Below are 23,528 nucleotides of genomic sequence, written 5' to 3'. Positions count from 1 at the left end.
GGCTCTGGGAGACAGAAAGCTATTAAAGCAGGGCTCATTGCCTTAAAAAAGGAAAGCTGCGAGAGGTATCCAGGCAAAGAGCCATAAACACAGCCTGAGCCCTTGTTCCCTTTTTGGGTGCCCCAGGCATGGGGAAACAGCAATCCAATTGGCGAGGTGCTAAGAACAACTTTGTATCAATTTGCTTTTCCACCAATGCCAAGAAAGCCTGCTATTATAGGTTTGAAGTTTCTTGAAACTTCCACATTCACTTTTGATTGCTGCAAGTTTTCCATCCTTTAAGATTGAAACATCTCAAAGTGATGGTGGTCGTGGGCAGGGGGTGGAGGGAGCGCTTGCTTTGGGCCAGGAAGTGATGGCAAGAACTCAGTTCCTCTGTAGGACCCTGGAGGAGGTCTGATTCTTCTCCTGCCACAGGCTGCCTTTCATGGAGATCTCAGCTAGGCCCTGCCTCATGGAGATCTCAGCTAGGGCCAGCTTCCTGGACTGTCCCAGCTCAGCGGTGGTGGCAACAGGTGTGTGTGTGTGTGTGTGTGTGTGTGTGTGTGTGTGTGTGGCCCTGGACTCTTGATTTCATGCTCGCTTTATCATATACTCTCCAAAATTCGTGGTGTAACTTCAATTACACTGGGAAACGAATATTGTAAATTATACACAGAATATACTACAGTATAATTGTGCTGGCCTCAAGAGAACCAAAGGATTTATTTAAAAATGTTATAGTAATTCATAGTGCACTACAAGCCGTATGTTCTGAAGATGGGACGTAAGTTGAATGCCATTTTGAGGACTGTTGCTATTGTCTTTTAAGCATGTCAGCCAATCTCCAGATTGAAGCCTAGGCTCACTGGTCCTCCTTGTTCTCCCCACTCCCTGCCCCACATCCTATTCCCATCTCAACTCTGAAGGCTTTGAAACCTTGATCTGTGTATGTCTTCTTGAGTCCTGAACCACCTAAAACAGCGTCTGTACTTGAATGCTTTCTCTGGGCAAACTATCTTCTTCTCAACCCCAAATAGTCCCAGGCATCTTCTGAACTTGAGAAATCAGAGGTCCTATCCACAGAGACCAGTTATTGAGTCTTTCAAGTGTGACTGGTATGTTTGTGTTCCATTGCTTTTGCCTCTGGAGAATGACAAGGATGAGCCCAGGGGTCCACAAGGCCCTCGGTGCTTGCCATCTGATGAAATCTTATCTTCAGCCAATTTCCCTGACCTAAGGACTGGGTCTGATTTCACTACTTTCCATATGTCTCGAAGGCTAGACAGTTCCAGGATGGCAACCTGGTATAAAGTCATAAGGTCTTCTGGGATGTTCAAAATTATATGAACAAAAAATATATATATTTTGTTCTTGTTGATATGAAGGACCAGGATTCTTAGCTCTGACTTGAACCTGTGGTTTTTAAAACAAGAAGCATTTGGGCATGCTGGGCCTCGATCCGAAGCAGTGATGAGGTGAGCCGTACACCTGTCTAGAGCGTGCCCACTCCTAGACTGGCTGCCTGCTCTGATCCAGATGAGGAAGGACATATCTCTATCAACAGGAATTGGATCTCCTTAACCCAGGCCTCTGACCACATTTGCTAATAGGCCAACTGGCACAGGTGGTGCCTAAGGACCTCAGCCCACAAGAGAAATAGAATGTGACATTTTGCTGCCACCAGCACTTCTGATGGTGATGGGGCAAATAAAGAATTAGTATTCCTTATAAAAGAGATAGTGTGTGTCATTGACACTGGCAAGTTGAGGTTAAAAAGATGGCTGGCTGGTTGGCTGAGCTGAGCAGCTTCCAGGGTATTGTCACTGCAATAACATTATTACTAACAACTGCCATTTACTGATGGCTTTACTAGGTGCCATGCGGTGTTCAGCACTGCGTGTTCATCATCTCTTCTAATTCTCACAATCTTTGAGGCAGGGACTTGCTACTTCTCTTTTTAGGAATAAAGAAACAGGCTCAGATGGGTTAAGTGCTTGCCAGCGTCCCACGGTTGCCAGCGCAGAAACTTCTGTGGCTCAGTCTATTGGAGTTAACAGGATCTAAGTTTTTATCTCTTACAAAATAACCTCATAGTATTTCCTAAACACTAATGATGTATCAGGTGCTGGTAACAAATTGAAATGGGATGGTTTACTCGGGACACTGTCCATTTCATGGAAAGAGAAGACAACTTGAGATGAATAGGTAAAAATTGGATATACTGGCTTGCAAAAAATGTACAGGTTTAGTTTAACTTCAGGCACGCCTGGATCCAGGGGACATCTTTAGGATTCTCTTTCTAAGTCCCCTGTGTAGGTTCCATTCTCAGAGAGGCAATTTTGTGGTGGTGAGATGGTTGCCAGCAGTGCCAGACTTGCTACCTTACAGTTTTAAATTAAGTAGATTAAAAGGAAATGTCTTTCTCAGTTGTTAAAACACTCCCAGCCCTCCAAACCTCCCAGAATTAGCTGGCCGTGTAAGGTTGGTTTGGTTTTATCATATATTCATCATTCCTTATCCAACTACCCTGACCAAGGGGCCGCAAGGCTCTGGTAGGTCAGTCTGGGCTATCTGTTCACCCTGGAGACAGGGGTAGCTATCATATGGACAAAAAGTGGAACCCCAAAGGGCAACTGATGTGCAGTTATCAAAAGAAGTGGGGATGGATATTGGGAGGACAAAAGCAACAGATGTCTATAGCAGTGGGGGTTCTAGGAGCAGCTAGCTAATAAAGCAAAATGCCAATTTATTAATTTATGATAGGAGATATACGCCTGGCTCATGACCCAACCAGTCATCCACCTAGGGCACTGCCCTCTTGTCAGTGAGTCCAGCTAGGAGCAGGCTGCTTCAGTAGTATAAAATTAGAACAAGAGGAATTAGATGTTTCTCAGAAATATTTCCATCAAACTATTTGCGGACAATTTAGGTTCATTTGTGAGGGAGAGAAAACTTCATATGCCAATTATTTAAAGAGGATAGACATTTATCTTGTAAATGAAGTCCAGAGGTAAATGCTTCAGGCACGGTGTGGTGATTCCACATGCATCATCACCCTCGGCTGCTTCTCATTGTTGCTCCATCACCATTCACACACAGCTCCTTTTCCTTCATGGTCCAAGTGATATGCTCAAGTTCCAGCTATCAAGCCCACGTTCTAGCCAGCAGAATGGAAGGAGATGGGGACACATTTTTTTTAAGGACAAGTCCCAGAAGTTGCTCATGCCCCACTGGCTAAAATTTAGTCACTGGGTTATACCTAACCTGTAAGGGAGGCTGGGAAATGTGGCATTTATTCTGGGAAAAACATACAGAGAGACCACCAGTCCTGTCAGAATGTGGCACCCTAATAGACAGCCCTTGCTCTGCTGTAGAGTGGCCTTTCTAAAGTTTGAGGACCAGTCATCGGGAAACCAAGCACCTTCAAATGGCAACCCTAAATATATAACTAACTGTTAGTCTTTGTTAACTTCTTTTTTGATCATCGCTCTTCTATTAGCACATTCTAATTTGAAAATGTCCAGTTACAATTTATTTTAAGATTGTATTGGGGAAGGGGAACAGGACTTTATTGGGGAACAGTGTGTACTTCCAGGACTTTTTCCAAGTCAAGTTGTTGTCGTTTCAATCTTAGTTGTGAAGGGTGCAGCTCAGCTCCAGGTCCAGTTGCCATTGTTAGTTGCAAGGGGCGCAGCCCACCATTCCTTGCAGCTCCCGGCAACCTTGTGGTTGAGAGGACGCACTCCAACCAACTGAGCCATCCAGGAGCTCAGCGGCAGCTCAGCTCAAGGTTCAATCTTAGTTGCAGGGGGTGGAGCCCACCATCCCTTGCTGGAGTCGAGGAGTTGAACTGGCAACCTTGTGGTTGAGAGCCCACTGGCCCGTGTAGGAATCGAACCGGCAGCCTTTGGAGTTAGGAGCATGGAGCTCTAACCGCCTGAGCCACCGGGCCGGCCCCCTGTCCAGTTACAATTTAATAGCTTCTTTAAAAAATATTTTTCTTAGAAATGAGTAAGCTTTCTCTTTAAAAAAAGAAATATGCTTCCCATAAGTAGTCAGACAATGCCCATATGCATAAAGCACTAAGTTTCTCCAAACTCCTCAATTGAAACTGTAATAGCCTGCTGTGAATCCTACATTTCAACACATTTGTAGGTTTTGTTTGTTTTTACACAAATGTGTTCTCAAGAAGAACATTACTTTGTACTTTCTCTTTTTGCTTAAATACATCATGGATGTGCTATAAGTTAAAAGCTAGAGCTCTGACTCATTCTTTTAAACAGTTGTATAAGACTCCAGCTGTTCTGTAACTGATTCAACCATTCTCCTTTGATGGACTCAAGTCATTTCCATTTTTCTGCTACCACAGGCCATGCTGCAGTAAATTTCTCGTACTGAGGTCCTTATATCTCAGTATTTTTAGTTCTTTGAGAGAGTCTTTGATGTAGGACTACTGGGTTAAAAGGTGCATTTAAAATTTTTAACTGATAGTGCCAGATTACTTTAGAAAAAGACTGGAACAATCCACATTCCTACCAACAATATACAAAAGTTTTCATTTACCCTAAAACTTGCCAGCACTGGAGGTCACTGCTTTTAAATTTAGTCATCTGATTGATAGATGACCAATGGTACTTTGTTGCTTTGATTTACATATTACTTGACCCTCTTTCATATGCTTATTGAAATGCAGAACATAACGGGTCTTTGGACTCTAGAGTCAGACGACCTGAGTTTGATTCATAGCACAAAGTGTGTGACCACCTATTGTATGACTTGGGCAAGTTACTTTATTTCTCTGAGCCTGTTTTCTTGGATGTAATAGGGATATTACTTTTCTCATAGGGTAAATTGTGAGGATTAAATGAAATAAAGTTCCTGAGACAACAATAAATAAATGGTTAGTTATGTTTTAGATTTAGTTACTGTTATCTTTTAGATTTCTTCTGAGTTACCTACTGGGTTTTCTCTACTGAGGTGATTGTTTTGTAGTGATCAATTTGTAGGAACTCGATGTATATTAGGGATATTAATCCTCAATCTGTCATTTATGTTAGAAATAATTTCTCTAGTCTATCACATATCATCTCTGTTTTTCCCCAAATTTCTGTTTATATAGTCAAATATGTTTATAATTTCCTTTAGGGCTTGTAGGTTGCCTGTTTTGCTTATGATCTCCAATCATACAATTATAAAAAGTCTCCTAAAAATTCTTCCAATATTTAATTTTAACATTTAAATTTGCTGCAGTCCTTCTGGTTATTTTTTTGTGTATGTTGTGAGGTAGGGATTTGGTGGCTCTCTAGGCACCTTACTGTAGCTTTATTTATGTAACAGTTACACATATCAGACTTAATTTAGAAACTTAATGGAAAGAGAAATTTGTAATACAATAAGTTATAGTGTTAACTGGGTAGTTCTGAACATCAATAGGTTTTGATTTTTTTTTAGTGGAAACTTTCCCTTCTTTTAAAAAATGGGGAATCTTTTCTCCAAATGAAATGTTATAGTAAACTTCAATATGCAAAACTGAGCTGTTATGTTTGAAGTGGTGAAAGATGAAGCTTGAGGAGTAAGAAATGAAGAACCTTGCAAACAAGGATAAAGTTCCAGAATAAAAGTTTAGATTTCATTCTGAAACAACGGGGGAACTATTAAAGGGTTTTAGGCATGAGAGTGACACAATTAGATCTGTGTATTAAAGATTACTTTAGCTGCTCTGCAAATAACAGTTGTAGTAGGAGTAGAGGCAGTGGCACCACTAGATGGAATTACAATAGTCCTAGCAGGGTAACAGAAGTGAAGATGGTTTTGAGGTATATTTACCAAGAGAATTTAATGATTAATAGGGATGTCTGGGGTAAGAGAGAAGGTAGGGAAGCATCCAGAATAATGACTTATGGGAATAAAGAATTATGGGGATGGTAAGTACAGCATAGGGAATATAGTCAATAATATTGTAATAACTATGTATAGTGCCAGGTGGGTACTAGACTAATTGGGAGGATCGCTTCATAAGTTATATGTTTAACCATTATGGTGTACACCTGAAACTAATAATAACAATGTCAACTGTAATTGAAGTGCAAAATTTTACCTGTGATTAAATAATTATTCCCTTTTTTGTCTTCTACAGGCTTACCCTTTAATTTCTCAAATTGCATAGAAAATTTCTTATAATTACTAGTAGACCAAACAAAAACTGCCATGCTACATGTCAATGGTCTATTTAGGAATATAAAGATAGGATAAAAGTAGCAGCAAAGGAGAAAATATTTTGTACGTATTTTAAGAATCAGCCTTGTATTTCCCTCTTATGGATAGCATCCCAAAGACGTACAAAAAAACAAAAGAAACCACCATGTTCTGGTTTGAGAAACAGGATGAAGGTTGGCACCATGTATCAAGGGAACACTGAAGAACAGATTTTGAGGGAAAAGTCATGGGGTCAGTGTGAGATATCTACCGTGTTTCCCCCAAAATAAGACCTAACCAGAAAATAAGCCCTAGTATGATTTTTCAGGATGAAAACATAAAGCCCTAATCCCCTGAACATAAGCTCTAATGCGTCTTTTGGAGCAAAATTTAATATAAGACCCGGTCTTATTTTCAGGGAAACATGGTGTCCACTAATCAAGCAGGGGGATATCTAGATGACAGGTGGACATTAAGATCTGGAACTCAGGAAATATATCTGGGCTGAAGATAGGAATCTAGAAGTTATTAATATATAGTTGGATACCAAAGCCATGGGAATGGATGAGATTTTTCAGAGTCCCTGGGACAAGACCTATGACATTGGAGGGACACTGATTCTGACTGTTAAGCAACAAAAATCAACCCCGGCTACAGGGCCTCTGCATATAGTTGTACAGGGGATAACTTGTGCAGCCATATGTAGCAGCCTGCCCAGCCAATGTTATTTATTGGAAGGATATGAGGCAGGTCACAAAAATTAGAGAAGCTTAACATTCAAGAAAATCAGGAATCTGGGCAACGAAGGTAATCTCAGCAATAGGAACTCATAAGCCTCTTACATATTATTTTCTGGTAGCATGGGAGAGGGGTAGCTTCCCAAAGGAAAGATGAGTTGTGACTCTCAGAGGAGGGGGGAAAAAGACCTGGGTAGGCAAATGCAGTTGTCCACTACATTCTATCCCTTGGCTCTCCAGTACATGCGTTCTTCGACATGAACAATTTTATAAATGCCATTCAACGTACTGTAGAAAATGGATTCATCTTCTTCCCAAGGGAGATAACCTAATTTCCAGTTATCACATCCAGTGTCAAGTCTAAGATTTCTGGGTGATATTCATTCTCCTCTGGTTCTTAATGTCATTTGGGTAATCTACAATTTATGGATTTATTAATATATTTAACCATCATCAACACACCACATACATTAAGGAAGGGACATTGCCAGCAGAATGGCTCAGTTCGAGTGGAGGGGAAATCTGAATGGATTAAGCTGGGTCATATTCAAACTTCAGCCGGGAGGTGTGAGGGGCAAAGTACTGAAACGGAGAAAGAGGGGATAAAAAGACAAGGCGAGCTGGGAGATATGGGTAAAAGCTATAGATCTTATTTCTGCAATAAGTCACAGGACGGTAGTTGGTACTTATCTCTTCCCCCTTCACTATACACCATTTTTTCTTCAGCCAAGGGTTTTTGACTAATAGGAAGACCCAAACTTTTATTCCTGAGATACATGGTGGTTGGGATTTTCCAAGTGTTTTGAATCCTCCCAGATAAGTCCATCTCTTTTCCAATTAATGCCTTAACTCTCAAAAGAGATCTCAGTAAAGCTGCAAATTCAATCAGCGTTGTAATTTCACAATTTGTGGAATCAATCTCCAAGTTGTGGTTTTGGAATTATTCACAAAGAGATTCATTCATCCTGGACACAGAAAGACTCTGGATTTTATTCTATGCCTGCAGACATGTTTCTGGGTTTGAGCTTGTTCTCTCACTTTAAATTATCCAATGTAATCCGAGTAACCTTAACTCAATGGTCTTGGCCTTTCTTATCCACCTCCAATTGTCCTATTATCAGTAGCTAGCTGGTTATCCAAATTTTGCCTGCAATAGAACAATTCCAAATGACAAGGGAAGTATCTTTGCTTGCTGTTTGCCACTATAAATTGCTCATCCCCCTGGGGGACATAGAACCTTCCTGCCTTTCAGTCTCAGTGCAATAATCAATTCGTTTTCCACGTTCCTTGGTGTCTACTACGATTTAACTGTTACCAATTTCTGTAACCAGTCATTTGGTTGCAACAAAAACCCACTTTAGCTTACAAATAAAAAGGGAACATATCATAAGGATGATAAATGATAGTCTAGATAATAAAAGAAAACCTGGATAACCAGGCCTTGAAAACAGAACTAGGATACTTTTGGGAATGCCCTTGCACCAACTTTTATATGCTTTCCTTGGGACACTACCATCAGAAAAACTCAGCTCCTATAATTTTGCTTGTGTCCCCTCTCGTAAGACTCAAAGTCCTGGTAGGAGGGGAATTTTGATTGGACAAGCTTGAAGCACACTATCAAATTTCAGCCAGGGGGTAACAAGGCCAGAATACTGTAATTTACAGTTTCACTAACATCACAGAATGGGAGGAAATAACATCCCAAAGGAAAAGTAGGGATCTATCACTAAAGGAAAGGGGAAATAATTCAGGGGAGGCGAAATCAAGGGATGTCCACTATACCAGTATTTAAATGACAGGGGAGAACAGAAGAACCTACAATGGAGCAATAGCCAGGAAGGTAGGAAGAAAATGTGAAGTGTCTCTGCAACAAAGGGAAGTATGTCAAGATGCTAGGTGAGGGTTATCCACGCTGCTGCAAGTTCAGATAATATGTATATGTAACGGACTTAACAATAAAAAGGTCACTATTGACCTTGATTGCAGTGAGATCAGACTACTCAGATTTGAAAGAAAATAGGACTTTTTCCTCCTCTCCATCTAGTGCGAAACTGTAATTAATAGAGGTGTGATTAACATCAGTTGAGAACTGAAACAATCATTTGATGAATGAAACTATGAAGTTCTGACATTCCAAATACACTCAGATATTTAAAGAGATATGCTTGAAAAATTAAGGAACAATTACTGAGCTCAGAATTTCTCAAACAAGGTGCAGCAATATGTCAGTTGGAGTAATGGATGATGAATATGTTTATAGGAAATATTCACTAAGATAAAGGTGGGTACATTTGATGAAACAGGCTCAAGTGTTAAGTAACTTGCCAAGGTCAAACACTAAACACTAAACTTAATTTTAAAAATTCTTTATTTTTAAATAAAGTTTAAAAGTAATGTGAGTAGTGTAAAATATTCAAATACAGAAATGTATCAAGTTGAAAGCCTCATGAAATCTACACTGTTCAAAGAAAGCCATTAATAGACTTTTCTATGCATTATAAACATAAACACACACAAATATTAAAATGCATTCATACTATACATTTTTCTATCAATAGTTTCACTTAATATATCATGTCCATTTTTCCACGTCCATACACAATAAATGTACCTTATTCATTTTAACAGACATGTAGATTTTCTTACATGGCTAAACCATGTGTTATTTAACCAATCTTTTACTGATAAACATTTAGGTTTTCTTCTGTATTTTTCTATCATGTAATTAATTTTTAAGCTTCTGTCTTAAACATTGTCAGTTCCTGTTTCACTTTGTCTTCCAGTTTCTAAAGTTTAATTTCAGTGTGGTCATGACCGCTAGTTTAATAAATACTTGGATCTGTCAAGTTTCAAAGTTGGTAGATAGTATATTAGAGCTCAATTTCAAGCAATAGAAACCCAACTCAAAGTAACTTAAACAAAAAAGGGTATTTATTGGTTCACATAACTGAAAAGTCCAGAGGGTATGCTAGCTTCAGGCACAGGTGGATCCAGGGGCACAAACATTTTCATCAGAACTAAAGTCTCTCCATCATTTGGCTCCGTTTTCCTCTGCACTAACTTCATTCTCTGACCGGCTCATTTGATATAATGGACTCTGCTGGTTTGAGCTTTTTCATCCTACAAACCTAATCAACCTCAGTAAATAGTTTCTCAGCTTCTCCTCTTCCACAGCTCAGTAAAACTCCCAGAGTTGAATATCACTGGACCAACTTGAATCACATGACCATTCCTGAACAAATCATTATGGTCAAGATGAACTGTGCTAACACATCCACACATGAAACCCAAGGTTAGGTCAGACTGAACCATGTGGACTGAAAACAGGGAGATGTGGCTCGAAGAAATATCACGGAGTTGTTACAAAGAGATGGAATGAATGCTGGTCAGTCAAAAACACCTGATGTCAACAATAAGGTCAGACATTGAAAAAGTTTAGTCTCTGCTCATAAAGTTGAATGGTAACAGCTGGCGTTTTTGTTAACTTTCTTGATAATAAAAGTATTCTGAAAAAACATCATTAGGAGTATGTCCTGTACTCAGAAAGCTCACAATCCATTTGAATGGAATAATCATGTCCAACAGCATACTTTGGATGATACAATAGTTTCAATATAAGTAAACTCAGTGGTCACGAATCTGAGAGCCCAATCGTCCAGCTGACATGAAGCAAGACAACTAGCCTCCACTGGCAAAAAGTTCTGTGAGGTGATTCAAGTCAGTGGTGAATTTTAAGTTCAGTATGGAAAACTTTTCTTGTGTTTAAGTCTTTTGCTAAGTTGGACTGGTAGATTTTTCATTTCTATACTGGTGAATCAGACTCACCTCTGTATTAGTGTAGAAGAGTAGACAGTGCTTTTGTTCTGCTGTACTCCTTCAGACCTGGCATATGGGGTCCCAGGTGCTGAAAATGATCAAATATACATAGGCATAGAGGCTTACCCTGCACTTAAAAAAATAAAAGGCTGCCGCTGGTCAGAGAATACAGCATGGTCCTTCCTCCCTGTTGAGAACATAAGTCTTGGTGGGGTGATGGGTAGGTTGCTTCTGTTTGAAACTCCTTGGTGGAATTAAGTATTAGATAGGCTGAGATCAGCTGTAGTCTTCTTAAGGGTAGCAAGTCTGGTTGCAGCAACACATCAAAAAGGGCAGGCAAGGGCTGAGTCAGATAAATAGGCAAGTAGGTGTACCTTCAGCAGGGCCAGCCATATCAATAGCCAGGACATGATATGGAAGAACAAGTAGTTTAATATCGAAGATCTGTAAATTAGTTTTTACTCCGAGTACTCCAGGGTTAATCCACAGTGTTTACTCTGGATACACTTTTCTGATCTTAAATAGCCAGTTATGTACAGCAGCTTTCATTTTCCTGCTCATCTGCCAAATAACTTTCAGCTCAGGAGAAGGCTATATCCTCAATCCAGACTTGAGGTTGTGTTTAGGAGTCTATGCTACATCTGGAAGTGATAGGGTTGGGAGAGCCAGGTTCATCAAAGTTGGCCCTACTTTCTTTGGTAATCAAGTCTCCATCTTCTAACTCAGCCCATCTCTGAGAATCATAAACAAGGCCTCAAATTGGTGGAATGGTACTGTTGGAAAGATTTAGATGAGATCTGAGGCATGGAGGTAAGTAGGTAAGACCCTACGTTTGAATTTTAGGCTTTCTGCTTTTTCAACCATCAATTCTTATACAAAGTGTTCATTAGACTCTTGAAAAGATGATCATCCTCACCTTAAGCCCCTCATTTTGACTGAGTTTGACAGGATTAAAGGGAATGACTGGCAGTGTAAATCAGTATCTTTTTCTGTATGGAAAGAAAATTGAGCTGATATTCTGAAGGTAGTATAAAAATTGAGTTTGTAGATAATTTCTCCTTTACAAATAATAGTTGTATATACAAGCAGAGTAGTAAGCAGATTTTATTTTTATTTTTTGAGGGTAAGCAATTGAGAGTAACCAGGCATAGGCCTTGTTTGATGATTTGCAGACCAAGTCATGTAATCACATTTAGTATAGAGGATAAGAGACAAAGATATAAAGAAACCATTCTCAAAATTTAACCAGTGCATTCATTAAAGTAGTTGAGGTCAGCTGCACCTTAAGTCAACTGTGAAGTAAATGAGATTTTCTTGTGACATAAATTAAAGTTTACTTATTCAACATGATCTGGTCTGGAAGTTTACGAATCGAATCCTTCCTGCAGAAACAGTAAGTTGTCTTAATGCCTGAGAGTATCTCATGGCAAGGAATGAAGTCAGCCGCTCTGAATCAGTGTAAAACAACAGTATTGAGACAGATGAAATTCCATTAACATTCACAAGGATAAGGGACTGTGGTCTTGTGACATTAGGAAGAAGCAGTAGGAAGCTCTTCAGTCTGATACAATCCATAGTTGCAGGCTTTGTAGATTTTTTTTTCAAGTCAGTTTACATTTCTAGCAAAAAGGTAGATGATATACAATTTGAGATTCCCACTAAGTAAGCTCTCATGGCTTCGTCAGAGGGCCTACCTCCAAATATCCCTAACACCTACAGTTGATGGTACCAGACGTCAAAAGACCATTAAAAAAATCCTCATTGGCTAGAAGAAAAATTTTCAAATAGCCACATTTTAAATCACATAAATGAGAAAAGATATCCAAAGATTGTCTCTTGTGGATCAGGTGTCACATGTAGTTAGAGCTGAGTATTCATAATTTTAGAGCAGAATATGCCAGGCAGATATGCCAGTGATGGAGGTATTGTTCTAGCTTTTTAAAGGATATTAGCTCCTTTATCCTGGAAATATCAGTTAGTGAATAAAAACCAAGCAGCAGTATAACTTTACTGGTTGAGTCATAGTGACTTGTAGTTTGAGAATAAGATGAGTGATAACCAGGTATCCTTTTTAGGTAATGTTGCATTTGAATTCTGCTTTCATAGTTCATGGTTATCCCTTGCACATCAAGTAGAGTACCATGGCTGATGATGGGAGGTCCAATATTCCAGTCGGTCTACTATGGCCTCAATGAGGCAACAGCTTCAATACCTGGCGATTCCAAGGAGGATCAAGATTTCAAAATCATGTATTTCAAGTACCACTAGAGCATCTGGTGTCTGTAAAAGAACTTGGGTAATGGGGTTTGTCAGTGTAGAGTATATATTAATTACTGTCTATATCCAATTCCAGGAATCACTGGAAGTTCACCTGGGGGCTGTGGGCTGTTAATTGTTAATCTAGGTCCATTTGATACCACTTTGGGCCCATATGACTACTCTGGGGGGCAAAGATGTGCCCGTCTTCTTGCACTTTTCTGAGTTTGCCCACAGTAAGTATTCATAAGAATATTCAGCACCAACTGAACATAGACTGTTGGGTAGAGGTACAGATCAGAATGCTATTCAAGTTCAACATACTGTTGTCTATGGCAGTGGTTTCAAACTGTTCTGAAGAACTCTAGGTGTTGTAAAGAAGTCTTCTTAGGTGTCACGACGGTGGTAAAGATGCTTGTGGCAGATGTCACGACCCCCAGTCCTGCTTCATCCAGAGCAGCTTCATTTTTATTTTGGGCTTCCATAGTTTTCATTCAAGGGGCTTCATGGCCACAAAGCCTTTCGAAAACCAATGATCTAAGAATAAGTTGTTCACAAAATGCTGAAATACAAAAAATAGGTCACAGAAACCAGAAACTGTGTGAGCAACGCCTTTGGTAAACCAAGGTGTTTTCCTATTCATTCTTCCCCTTATGGTGGGCCACATTATAAAATTATGAAAATAACATTCCGGTCTGCTATAAATTCTGATTGCCTGAAATTTGGCTTGTAAATGACTATCAGAGAACAAAGCTATTTGTTTTAAGTGACAATAGCACGGGAGTTTTTGCAGTCAGCATACAGCTGCAAACTGTATTAATTTCTTAATACTTTCTAAATATTATTCAAAGAAGTCCATGGCTGGATGACTTCTCAAGCATTAGTAAGATCTCAATGGGCAATAACTCAAATTTTAAATTATCTATGTCTCACCCCTCCTCCCCACTTTCTCCATCCTCTTCCTTTCTTCCTTTCCCAATCTTCTCACCCACCTAAGGAATAGGTTTATAGCACAATTCTAGGGACAGAGAAGCGTGTTGCTAAATGTCATGGAATTCATCCAATGATCGGGGCAGAATTAACTTTTCCCCATTCCCCTCCCATGTATCCCCACAAATCTTACAGAGGTTCCTTTGACAGAAAACAAAGGTAATGATCAAGATAAATGACTCTCATGATACATACTAATTCAAAGCAGTTATTGACAAGAAAAAGGGGGTTTTAAAGATGCAGTTTATTCCTGGGTCTCTAGGGCAATCTGTTGGCATTCAGGAAGCACTGGCTATACTGTTCTAAAGCAGTTTCCCCATTCCATTAAAAGGAATGCTGCAAAAATAACATTCTGTGCTTTATGAAACTTAGAACATACTGGGCTAAACAGCTAAACAATAGTTTTTTTTGCTGCAAGCCTTCTGAGGTGCTATTTATTACATTGCATTATGAATCAGGGAGGGGACGTTTTTTACAGTATTTTTACCTTACTGTGCTAAGGAAACTCTCTATATGATATATATGCATACATCATGTATATAAACACACACATATATGAACAGTACTACTCTAAAAAAATGGATGGCTCATTTTGTATAAATATTACTTTGGGGATAAAGGATCATAGATAAGACCTTGGGTGCTCTAGAGTATTAATAAGACTTTAAAAACAACAACAAAAAAATCCCCCAAGGACATGACATGAACAGGGATTCCCCAATCAATTAGGGCCACCTTTGGGAAGACCACGAAGATGGACAGAGGATCTAAAAGGAGCTTTGTGTTTCATGTTGGGTAGTCTTGTTGTCAGATGAACATGTGCCTTGTTGACTGGATAATCTACCACCATGACAGTCTGCTCCTAAATGTCAGGGGTGTTACCAAGGAATTCTGGTCTAGGTGCAGCTATCAAAATACTACATTTATGACGTCTGACTGCCTGAGGGCACCAGATTAGGAAGTTGGAAACCGTTTCTGGGGTTCTCAATCTCTAGTCATTTTAACACTGTGGGTAAAGTAGAGGCTAAATTAATTCCAAGGAGAGGACTGGACTGGGAGTCAGAAGGCCTGGCTTCTTCTACTTTGTAGCTGTGTCACCTTGCATAACCTTTCCAATTTCATTTTCTCGTTTGCAAAAAAGGGACTATATCTTATTGTTATTTTGATAATTGAGATTAATGCATGTAAAAGTGCTTTGAAACTGTAAAGTGCAATATAAACATAAGGGATTACCATATAGGTTCTACCTGGATGTCTCAAGAGGCCTTTTCTGGAATCTGATTGGAGCTTTGTATGATGCTGTAAGGTAAAGGGATTCCTTGGTAAAATTTCTTACATTTGTGTGAAAAGTTCTGGTTCCTGAGTAATCCCAAAGAAGATGCTATGAGGACTTCACTGTGCCTTTGTTTTAATCCCAATGGGTCAGAATATCGGCTTTCTCATTCAGTAGGCTACTACACACAGATTTGAAGTGGAAAAATAGGGTCCAGTGACCTGGATGGGATCCTAGACATTCCATGAACTTCAAACATTTGAGATCGTGAGGTGTGGTCCAACGTCGTTCTCAAAAGGATGCTGCCATTCTTCAGACAACGTTGATTATTAAAAATCCCCTGGTCCAAATTTATTATCTCTCTTTGAAGGCTTTAACTGAAGAAATAAAATGCACACTCATGGAACAAACTGGTCTTTTGTTGTGATAAAACAGCTTCAGCTATTTGGCTTGAGGAGTTTGACTTTACTACAAGGATGGTGCTCAATCTGGGTAGAGCAGGACAGGAGTGGAGGTGAAGGCCACATCATGATGGCTGAAGGCCTCTTAGGTCACAGTGGTCCACTGGAATAGTGTCTTCTTCAGTAGTAAGGTGATAGGAATCACCATGAGCAAAAATCCAGGTACCAGATCTGTAGGCTGGTGGTACAGTACAAGGAAGGTGGTCGGAAGGTCCAGGCAAACATTCAGCCATCAGGAGGCAACGGGACTGGAAGGGACAGGGACAAAACAGGTAAGATAACAAATACATGGAATTACAAACACAGGACTCTTAACATTGAGGTGGGTCTGCTGTCAGCACATCAGCTGCCTGATGGGCACTAATTCTTGACAAGCCTGGCTGCAAAGGTGACAAATAAAGAAAAAAACAAAAACAAAACAAAACAAAAAAACACCTTGTGATTCACAGTCAGTGATGAGAAGAACAGAAAACGTTCTCTGGCAAAGACTGTTTCCAGACTCTTGAGAACAAACTGTCTCAGAGAATCAGCATACAGGAACCGCCCTAAGTCTCATACTTTGGGGGAGCAATGTGATTGCTTTCAGGCTGCTGGGCAAGAAAGAAGTGGCTCTGCAGGAGGCACAAGAACTGAATTTAAGTTTACATACCAACACCAAGCAAAGGAGATATTGCCCTTCTTCCTTTTCTAATGCCTTCCTCAAATAGTCTTACACTTTGTACATTTATAAGCTGTCCTTAACTTTCATTTTAACAAGATTCCATCTTGAATGGGAGAGAATAAGGTACCTAGGGAATAAGGCCCTGGTCCTTGCATCCTTGAGTAATACCCGATGCAACATATCAGTTTCTCTTTATGCTTGAGGGCTCCCTAAATCTTTTTGAATTTACAATTAAAAAAATAATAAAAACATAAAGAATCATTGCCCATAACTAATGATTTTTTTCCCTAACCAAGAGTAGCTAGTAATCATACAGTGATTAAACAAACACTTACTGAATGCTTATTCTGAGATAACCTACTCTCTAAATTCCTCCTTTCTACTAAATGAATCATATGTGGTAGAATGTGTGGGCAAAAATTCCTAAGACAAGGCCCTTGCTTTCAAGAGGCTTGTTATCTGCAAGAGAGCAAATTAAAAAAGCATGCAAATAACTACTTTATAAGGTATCATATGCAAAAAGAGACAAAAAATATATAACAAAGTTTTTAAAAGATTATTTCTGGTTAAAGTTAAGAGACTCATGGAGAAGAGAGCATCTGAGTTGGATATGAGGAAATGGCACTTTTAACAGGTGAAGAACCAGAAGAAGGCATTCTAGAGTAGAGAAGTGAACATGAACAGAAATGCAGAGATGGTAAAGAATAAGGCATTTCGGAAAATGGCAAGTACCGTAGTTCACTTTGGATGGAGTGTTGCCAGAGTTTGCACTGAGGGTCTGGAAGAAACTCAGGTCTTAGAATTCCCAGTAACAGTGCTGGTGGCAGTGCTTGATTAGTTGTCGAGTTTGCTTTGAGAAAAGACACAACAGTCCCAAAATTCAAAAATAAAAATATCCAGCTCCAGAGTTCCTGTCACACCCTGATAAGCTCTTCCATGTCCCAGGTCCAGGTCTTGGAAATCTGGAGTCCACACTGTGGCTACACTGAACGGCATCTGCTCCAGCTGGTGCAGAAGATTGTAGTGAAACCCTTTCAACCTCCTATCCTGGACATCTCATGTTCTGTCACAGAATTTCAAGCTTTGAGTTCCAGTTGTTTTTTTCCCCCTCCTCTCTGCCGAGGAAAGCATCTTATCACCAGTCTTAAGAGTCTTTTGAGGTACATCCAGATTTAACTATAAAAGACCTAAAAGACCAACACATTTTTCTCTGAAACAGTCATGTCTACGGAAATGAGATCATTTGTCGCTGCCCTTTAGGTTAAGGGAACAGGTAACTGATTTTTCCAGATAACTGTATGAAATAGCAGAACCCGGTAACACCTAACCAGACAAAATACACTTAAATGTGTGTGTTCGCTTGCTTAGAGCTGTACCACTGGTAAGCAATACTCCACAAAACGAAAATGTTTGAAATCCAAATGTTCAAACATTTCTATAGTGTTTGCTGGACAATGGCCTGGAATTTGATAACAGCAGCTGACAACAAAGAAGCAAAAACTGGCATTTTGGCCATCTTAGTAACACATTTGCAAGCAAATAGAAAACAAAGCAGTCCAGGAAAAAGTTAAGCTTTGAAACACTTCCAAATCTAGTGATTCTGAGATACAGGAGAAGTTCTAAAAAACTTTTCAGAGAATGTTAACCTTTAATTAATAAAGACAAACCCTCAACATCTTCAGGAATTCCATGGCTAGTTTAGTCTGTGCCAGTGAGCCAGCTTGCTAAAAATCCACCTGCAACACTAATTAGCTAGACTTGGCAGCACCATTTAAAAATAAGCCCGCTCACTACCAACCACACAGACTAGGGATATAAAATAGGACCAAGTAAAGAGTGGCAAACATGGTTGTGGAAAATGGTCAATTAAGAGTCAGAAAGGCAGTCAGGCACCAGTATACGCAGCAGAAAACAAAGTTATTGGGCCAATGATTACAAAGGCTTCTCGATGCTAGCGAACACACATACTCCTAGTTTTAGCTGCTTTATATTGGGTGCCATTGTACCATATGCATCAGCCACCCTTCAGACACCCCATAGGGAAACGAAAGAACTAAGAATAGAAGCCAAGCAGTGGAGCGTTGTTATGCCAAATATCCATTATGCACAGGAACAGCTCACATATCCCAGGGATTCAATCAGGAGCTTCAAACTGGTCGTGAAGAGTCCCAAATGACATCTAGGCCTCAGTTTCCTCCCTGTGGCATAAAGAAATTGTGGTTCTTAACTCTTGGGGGAGGGGTGACATCTCCCTTTGAAATCTTGCTGGTGATGGATTCTCATCCCCCTAAAATGTACATTTCTGCGTACTGTTTCAGGGAGTCTGTGTGGATCGCCAACTCCAATCCAAGGTTGAAAATCCAAGGATTGGGCAATTGCTAAGTTTTCTTACAACTCAAGAAAAAATTACAAACAAAAATCATCCCTTACGTACACTGACGCTTTACAGTTTACAAAGCGCTTCTAATCCCACAAACACCAATAGGCAGAGGAGGAAACTGAGGCGCAAATTACAGAGTGACTTGCCTAAGGTCACTCGGCCAGCTGGTGGCTAGGCCCGGAAGCAAACCCAGCTCTTCCGACTCCGGGGCTTGTCTTCCCACCCCGGAGCTGCCTTCAGAGCCCCAACCCCTAAGGCGGCATAAGGAGGAAAAGGCAAAGCAGAAAGCCCACGACCAACCATCCCCCAGCCTCCTCCTGTCCCTCCAACTGGGTCCTTGCAGGCCCCGAAGGGTGGCGCCAGGCCTCCAGGCCGGCCCCGGCCACCCCCGCCTCCCCGGCCGCGCCAAATCCCGCCGCCGCCTCCCCGGGAGCGGGACGGAGCAGCTGTCCGCCTCCACCGACCACCCGAACGACTCCTCGTCGAATCGCAAACGCATAGGCCGCGGCCCGAGTTCTGCGTACGAGAAGAAAGACGCGGCGCGAGCGCCAACGGCCACCGGGCGCGCGCCGCGGCGGCCGGGCCTGCGCCCCAAGAGCTGGATGCCAGAGCAGGAGAAAGAGCCGCCAACCGATTGCTCGATCGACCGCGCGCCCGCTCCTTCGCCCTACCAGACCGGGGAGGGGGGGAGGGCGCGCCAGGGCTTCTTCGAATTAGGGGCCTGACTCCCCGGCGACGAGACAAGATGGCTCCTCCGGTCCGCACCGCAGCTACCGTCCCGGCTGCGTCTCTCGGCCCGCCCCCGGTACTGTTTCTTTAAATGGCGGAAAGGGTCAGGAAAGCAGGAAGAGAGGCGCGCTCTCTCACGTGACAGGGGCGGGCCCGGCTAACAAGATCCGGTCACGTGGGGACACGCTGTCCACCTATCAGGAGGCGTCGCACTAGGGTGGGGGCAGGGGGAACTGCGGCTCTGTGATTGGCTGAAGGCGCTGCCGAGGCCTCGGGGGCTTGGGGCGTCGGGGAGTGAGCGAGGCGAGCGGGGTCGTGTGCACTAGCAGAGACAAAGCAGTGGCTGAGGTGGCTGTAGCGGCTGCGGGAGTGGCAGCGAAGTAGCCCTAAACGCTGAATTTTGTGGTGCTGAGTTCTGTCATCTAATTCAGTGCGACGCACGGGCGGCTGGTGTCGCGGGGGCGGCGGCGGCGGCGGTAGCGGCGGCGGCGGAGGCGGCGGCAGCACATGGTTCCAAGAGCGCGCTGCGGTTGTTTGGTTCCAATTCCGTGGGGAGGGACAAAGGCAGCTGCGCTCGCTGGGCAACGCCCGGTTGGGTGGTGCGTTCGCTACTGCCCTCGATCCCGGGACTTGAAAGCTGGGACTAACCCCTCACCGTGAGGAGGAGGCCACAGGACTGAGTCCCGGAAAGGGCCTGAGGCTGCTGAGGGAAGTGGGGGGAGGGGCGCGGCCCGTCTGAGGTGATTTGGACGGGTTAAATCTGACGCATTTTTGTGGGTCAGTGAGAGGTAATTTGACCCACTACCCTGGGGAAATTGGGGCAGGGCAGCAAGCTAGGTTTGGTCTGGATTCTGAAAACAGAAATCCGCCATCGCCGTCGGCATCGGCACTTAAAAGATCTTTAAGTTGGGAGGTGGTGAGGCCGGAACTAACGCCATATACACTCCATCGACATCATGGTCGCCAGTCGGGGGTGTATTTGAGGATCCTGGGATCATTGGTGGTGAAGACATGGGTGATTGTCCATTTTTATGACAGAAGTTGATAAATTTTCGGGTTGGTAAGTTTCTGGATTGGTAAATTTCCTGGAAGAACAGAAAAGGGCTCGAAGAAAATGAAGACAGAGCAATAATAAAACCGCCAACTCCGGTACCATCTACTTCAAAATCATCCTCATTCGACTCATTGAACTATCGCAACTTACACTGACGCTCCTTAAGACTACAGATTCATGACGTAGTTCTTTTCAAAATATTACATCATAGTCTCTGAGAAGATAAATACTTAAAGGAGAAATCAATTATAGTTTTAGGTATTTCTGAATATATTTTGGATAATACGCAGTAACTTTAAGGAGCACACTTACCAAACTTTTGCTGGAAAGAATCCTGGAAAAATCTGTTCCTTTTCCCAGTTACTGGTTAAAGGGCTGAAGCTTACTGCACTCATGGCTTTCACAAATTACAGCAGTCTGAATCGAGCTCAGCTAACCTTTGAATATCTACACACAAATTCGTAAGTATCCTATAGGTGCCGCTGTGGTCACTGATAACTCGTTCCTTGATGTTAGTTTGGAAACCCTTTTCCCAGCAAATCCTGCTTTTTCACTTTCTGGGATGTATCACTGGATGAGTCTTGAGCTCTGTATGGAAGAACTGAGATCAGTGAAATATTTGTTGCTAATACAGAAGAATACGACCTTCATTTATTACATCAAAATTTATTTGACCAAATGCAAACTAGTTATTTGAGGTCAATGTGTGAGTTGTTTCAATCCAACAAGTACTGTTCTTTGGATCGCCAAAAGTTGGACTATTCTAGTAAATTCTTCTCTTTGGTGACAGCAGACAAAACAGTTGTGTTATAACAAGAGTTTTTAACAAGGAAAAAGAAGGACGACATTTAAATGACAACTTGTGAGAAGAATTTTTTTTCTTTTTTTTAAGCAAACAGTTGGCTTTATCTCCTCGGGGAATTCATCCCCCATCAATATAGTTTTCATATACTAAGCAGGAAATGGCAACTTGTTTAAACCCATGATTTAGATGGCCTTTTCCCAAAGTGTGTGCAAATCTCAGAACACAGACGGTATTCATGGTTCTTGAGTCCATGAAGAGATTACCATCACTCCACGTTGGTCTGGAATGTTTTAGGGTTGTTCCGTACGCTCACTCTTTTGGAAGTAATCCATTGGGTTCATAACTGCTTAGTGTTTTAACATTCATTTGTCAGTTTTGAGATGATGGTAAGTATTCTAACATTTTAATATATGGAGAGGTGATGAGCAGCTAAATGAATGGCCCAGAGACCTGAAGAACCACCTTCAGGGCTGAGAATATCGATTTCTTTATCCAATAATAGTATAATTTTTAGCCTTTTATGGGAAAGGACTTAGAAATCAAGCCAGAACCCAAACCCTAAATTGCCCGAGATTCTTCTTTGTGATAATGTCTGTAATTTTTTGTGTGTGTTATATTTCCTATCAAGTAAATACATTTTTTTCTACGTGAAATGAAGTGCGAAACTATGAGAGCCTGGTTTTGTTTTTAGGAAGCCTATTACTGAACTAGTGTGTTTTAGATAGGTACTTTAGTGGTTACCTAGGTGAATTCTTATGCTATGGATTATGAACCTGAAATCCAGTTAGGTAAGGTCGCTGACGAAAGGCTAGTCAGCTAGTTTATAACATAGCCTTGGGCAAAACCTTCAGTATCCCTCTTTATATTTGAACTGCCACATTTAGAACAAGCAGTTGAAAGGCCACTTAGGTGTTCACAGATGGTTGTGCTTTCTTGTCTCAGTTCTGCATTTTGGAATGGGGCTAAATTTTTAGTGGTAGGACTATTTGATAATACTGGAAGACCGTGAATGGGACTTCAGAAACTGGGTCCTTGTTCCAGCTTCCCCAAAGACTTTGATTATAAAATAATAACAATCGTTAATTGCTTTATGCCAATTAAAGTTGTAAACATGGTTGAAAGTATCTTTATAACAATACTACTGGAGCAAGGATTATTCCTATTTTGCACTCGAGGAAACTGAGGCTCAGCGAGATGTTCTATGCCAAAGGTTACACAGCTGCTAGAAGATTTATCTGGCCACAGTGGTTAGTGCTTTTAACCATTAGGCAGTACTGACTCTAGTCAGTTTTACCTTTAAAGGCTTCTTGTCTATACAGCAAAGGTTTACTTCTCAGTTTAAAATCTTCAGTTTTATTTCAATGAGCATCTAATTTGAAGATCCTGGGTTATTTCTCTACTTGTTTGCTTTGCTATTTTATAGCTTATTAACAGGTGGACAGAGCCACGGCAAAGAATTGAACCTTAGTTAAATCACTTGTTTATAATAATATTGGAGTATTTTATGTGAATTGGATGTACCAATGTTGAACCGGAACCACCTGCTTGCATGGACATTGAAAGGCTGCATGTATCATTTTGGAAGCTCTGGAATTTCTTATCTGGATCACACTTTTGAATTTGTCTACTTTTGAATTTGTCCAGTTGTGCCAGATGAAAATATGAATCCTATAACACCAAGATAAGTTTCTGGTTTGTAACCAATTTCAAGAGGTTTCTTTAATGTGATGATGACCTGGCTGGAAATTCTAGAGGAAACAAAATTTTCAATTTTCTTAAGATGTGGTTTGTTACCCTTAATGAAAGTAGATGTCTCCTCTGTGTTAAGTGGTGCAGTGTCACCTTCAGAGAAGTGAAAATTTTTCTTACAGCGCCTTCTCCTTTGATTTAATTTTTAAAACAAGATCATTTTATGGTGTCTGACATCTACAATATGGCCTTATTCTGAACTTATGAAAGAAGGGTCCCTTTCCTTACTTTCTGTTATATGTAGATTTGAAAACAGAGCCCAGGCTAGAAAGGTGGAAATCAGTGTGATGCAGTGGAAAGAGCATGGGCTTGGGAACCTGCCAAACTTGGAGTTGATTGCTTCCTGTCTGTGTCTTTGTGCACGTTGATGTCTTTGAGTCTCAGTTTCTTCATCTATAAAATGGGGCTGATTTGTTTCTAAGTATTCTTTAAAATAAATA

General features: G+C 41.1%; 1 protein-coding gene and 1 long non-coding RNA gene across 6 annotated transcripts in view; one reads left to right on the top strand and one right to left on the bottom strand.

The window, feature by feature from the left end:
• Nucleotides 1-9,300: 9,300 nt before the first annotated feature.
• On the bottom strand, nucleotides 9,301-19,580 carry LOC117017299 (uncharacterized). 3 transcript variants are annotated; one of them, XR_004422063.1, is made up of 3 exons: nucleotides 17,104-19,580; nucleotides 15,210-15,958; nucleotides 9,301-13,548 (listed from the first exon to the last, which is right to left on the bottom strand). It is a non-coding gene; the product is annotated as an uncharacterized LOC117017299 (long non-coding RNA). The 3 variants fall into 3 exon arrangements; XR_004422061.1 differs by having other exon boundaries at nucleotides 9,302-13,548; nucleotides 15,224-15,958; nucleotides 17,104-19,579; XR_004422062.1 differs by having other exon boundaries at nucleotides 9,302-13,548; nucleotides 15,313-15,958; nucleotides 17,104-19,578.
• Nucleotides 19,581-19,769: 189 nt separating this feature from the next.
• The window catches only part of MORC2 (MORC family CW-type zinc finger 2), a 40,641-nt gene continuing 36,882 nt past the window's right edge, over nucleotides 19,770-23,528 (top strand). For 2 of the 3 annotated variants that reach the window (XM_033098109.1, XM_033098107.1), the window contains exon 1: nucleotides 19,770-20,995. In XM_033098109.1, the coding sequence (XP_032954000.1) occupies nucleotides 20,928-20,995 (68 nt within the window). In that variant the 5' untranslated portion in view covers nucleotides 19,770-20,927. The remainder of the gene's footprint in view (nucleotides 20,996-23,528) is intronic. The other variant, XM_033098108.1, reaches the window with a different exon arrangement.

Source organism: Rhinolophus ferrumequinum, chromosome 25, assembly GCF_004115265.2.
Source record: "Rhinolophus ferrumequinum isolate MPI-CBG mRhiFer1 chromosome 25, mRhiFer1_v1.p, whole genome shotgun sequence".
Taxonomy (NCBI): Eukaryota; Metazoa; Chordata; class Mammalia; order Chiroptera; family Rhinolophidae; genus Rhinolophus; species Rhinolophus ferrumequinum.
The sequence above is the reverse complement of the archived record's forward strand: the minus strand, read 5'-3'. Positions and strand labels throughout refer to the sequence as shown.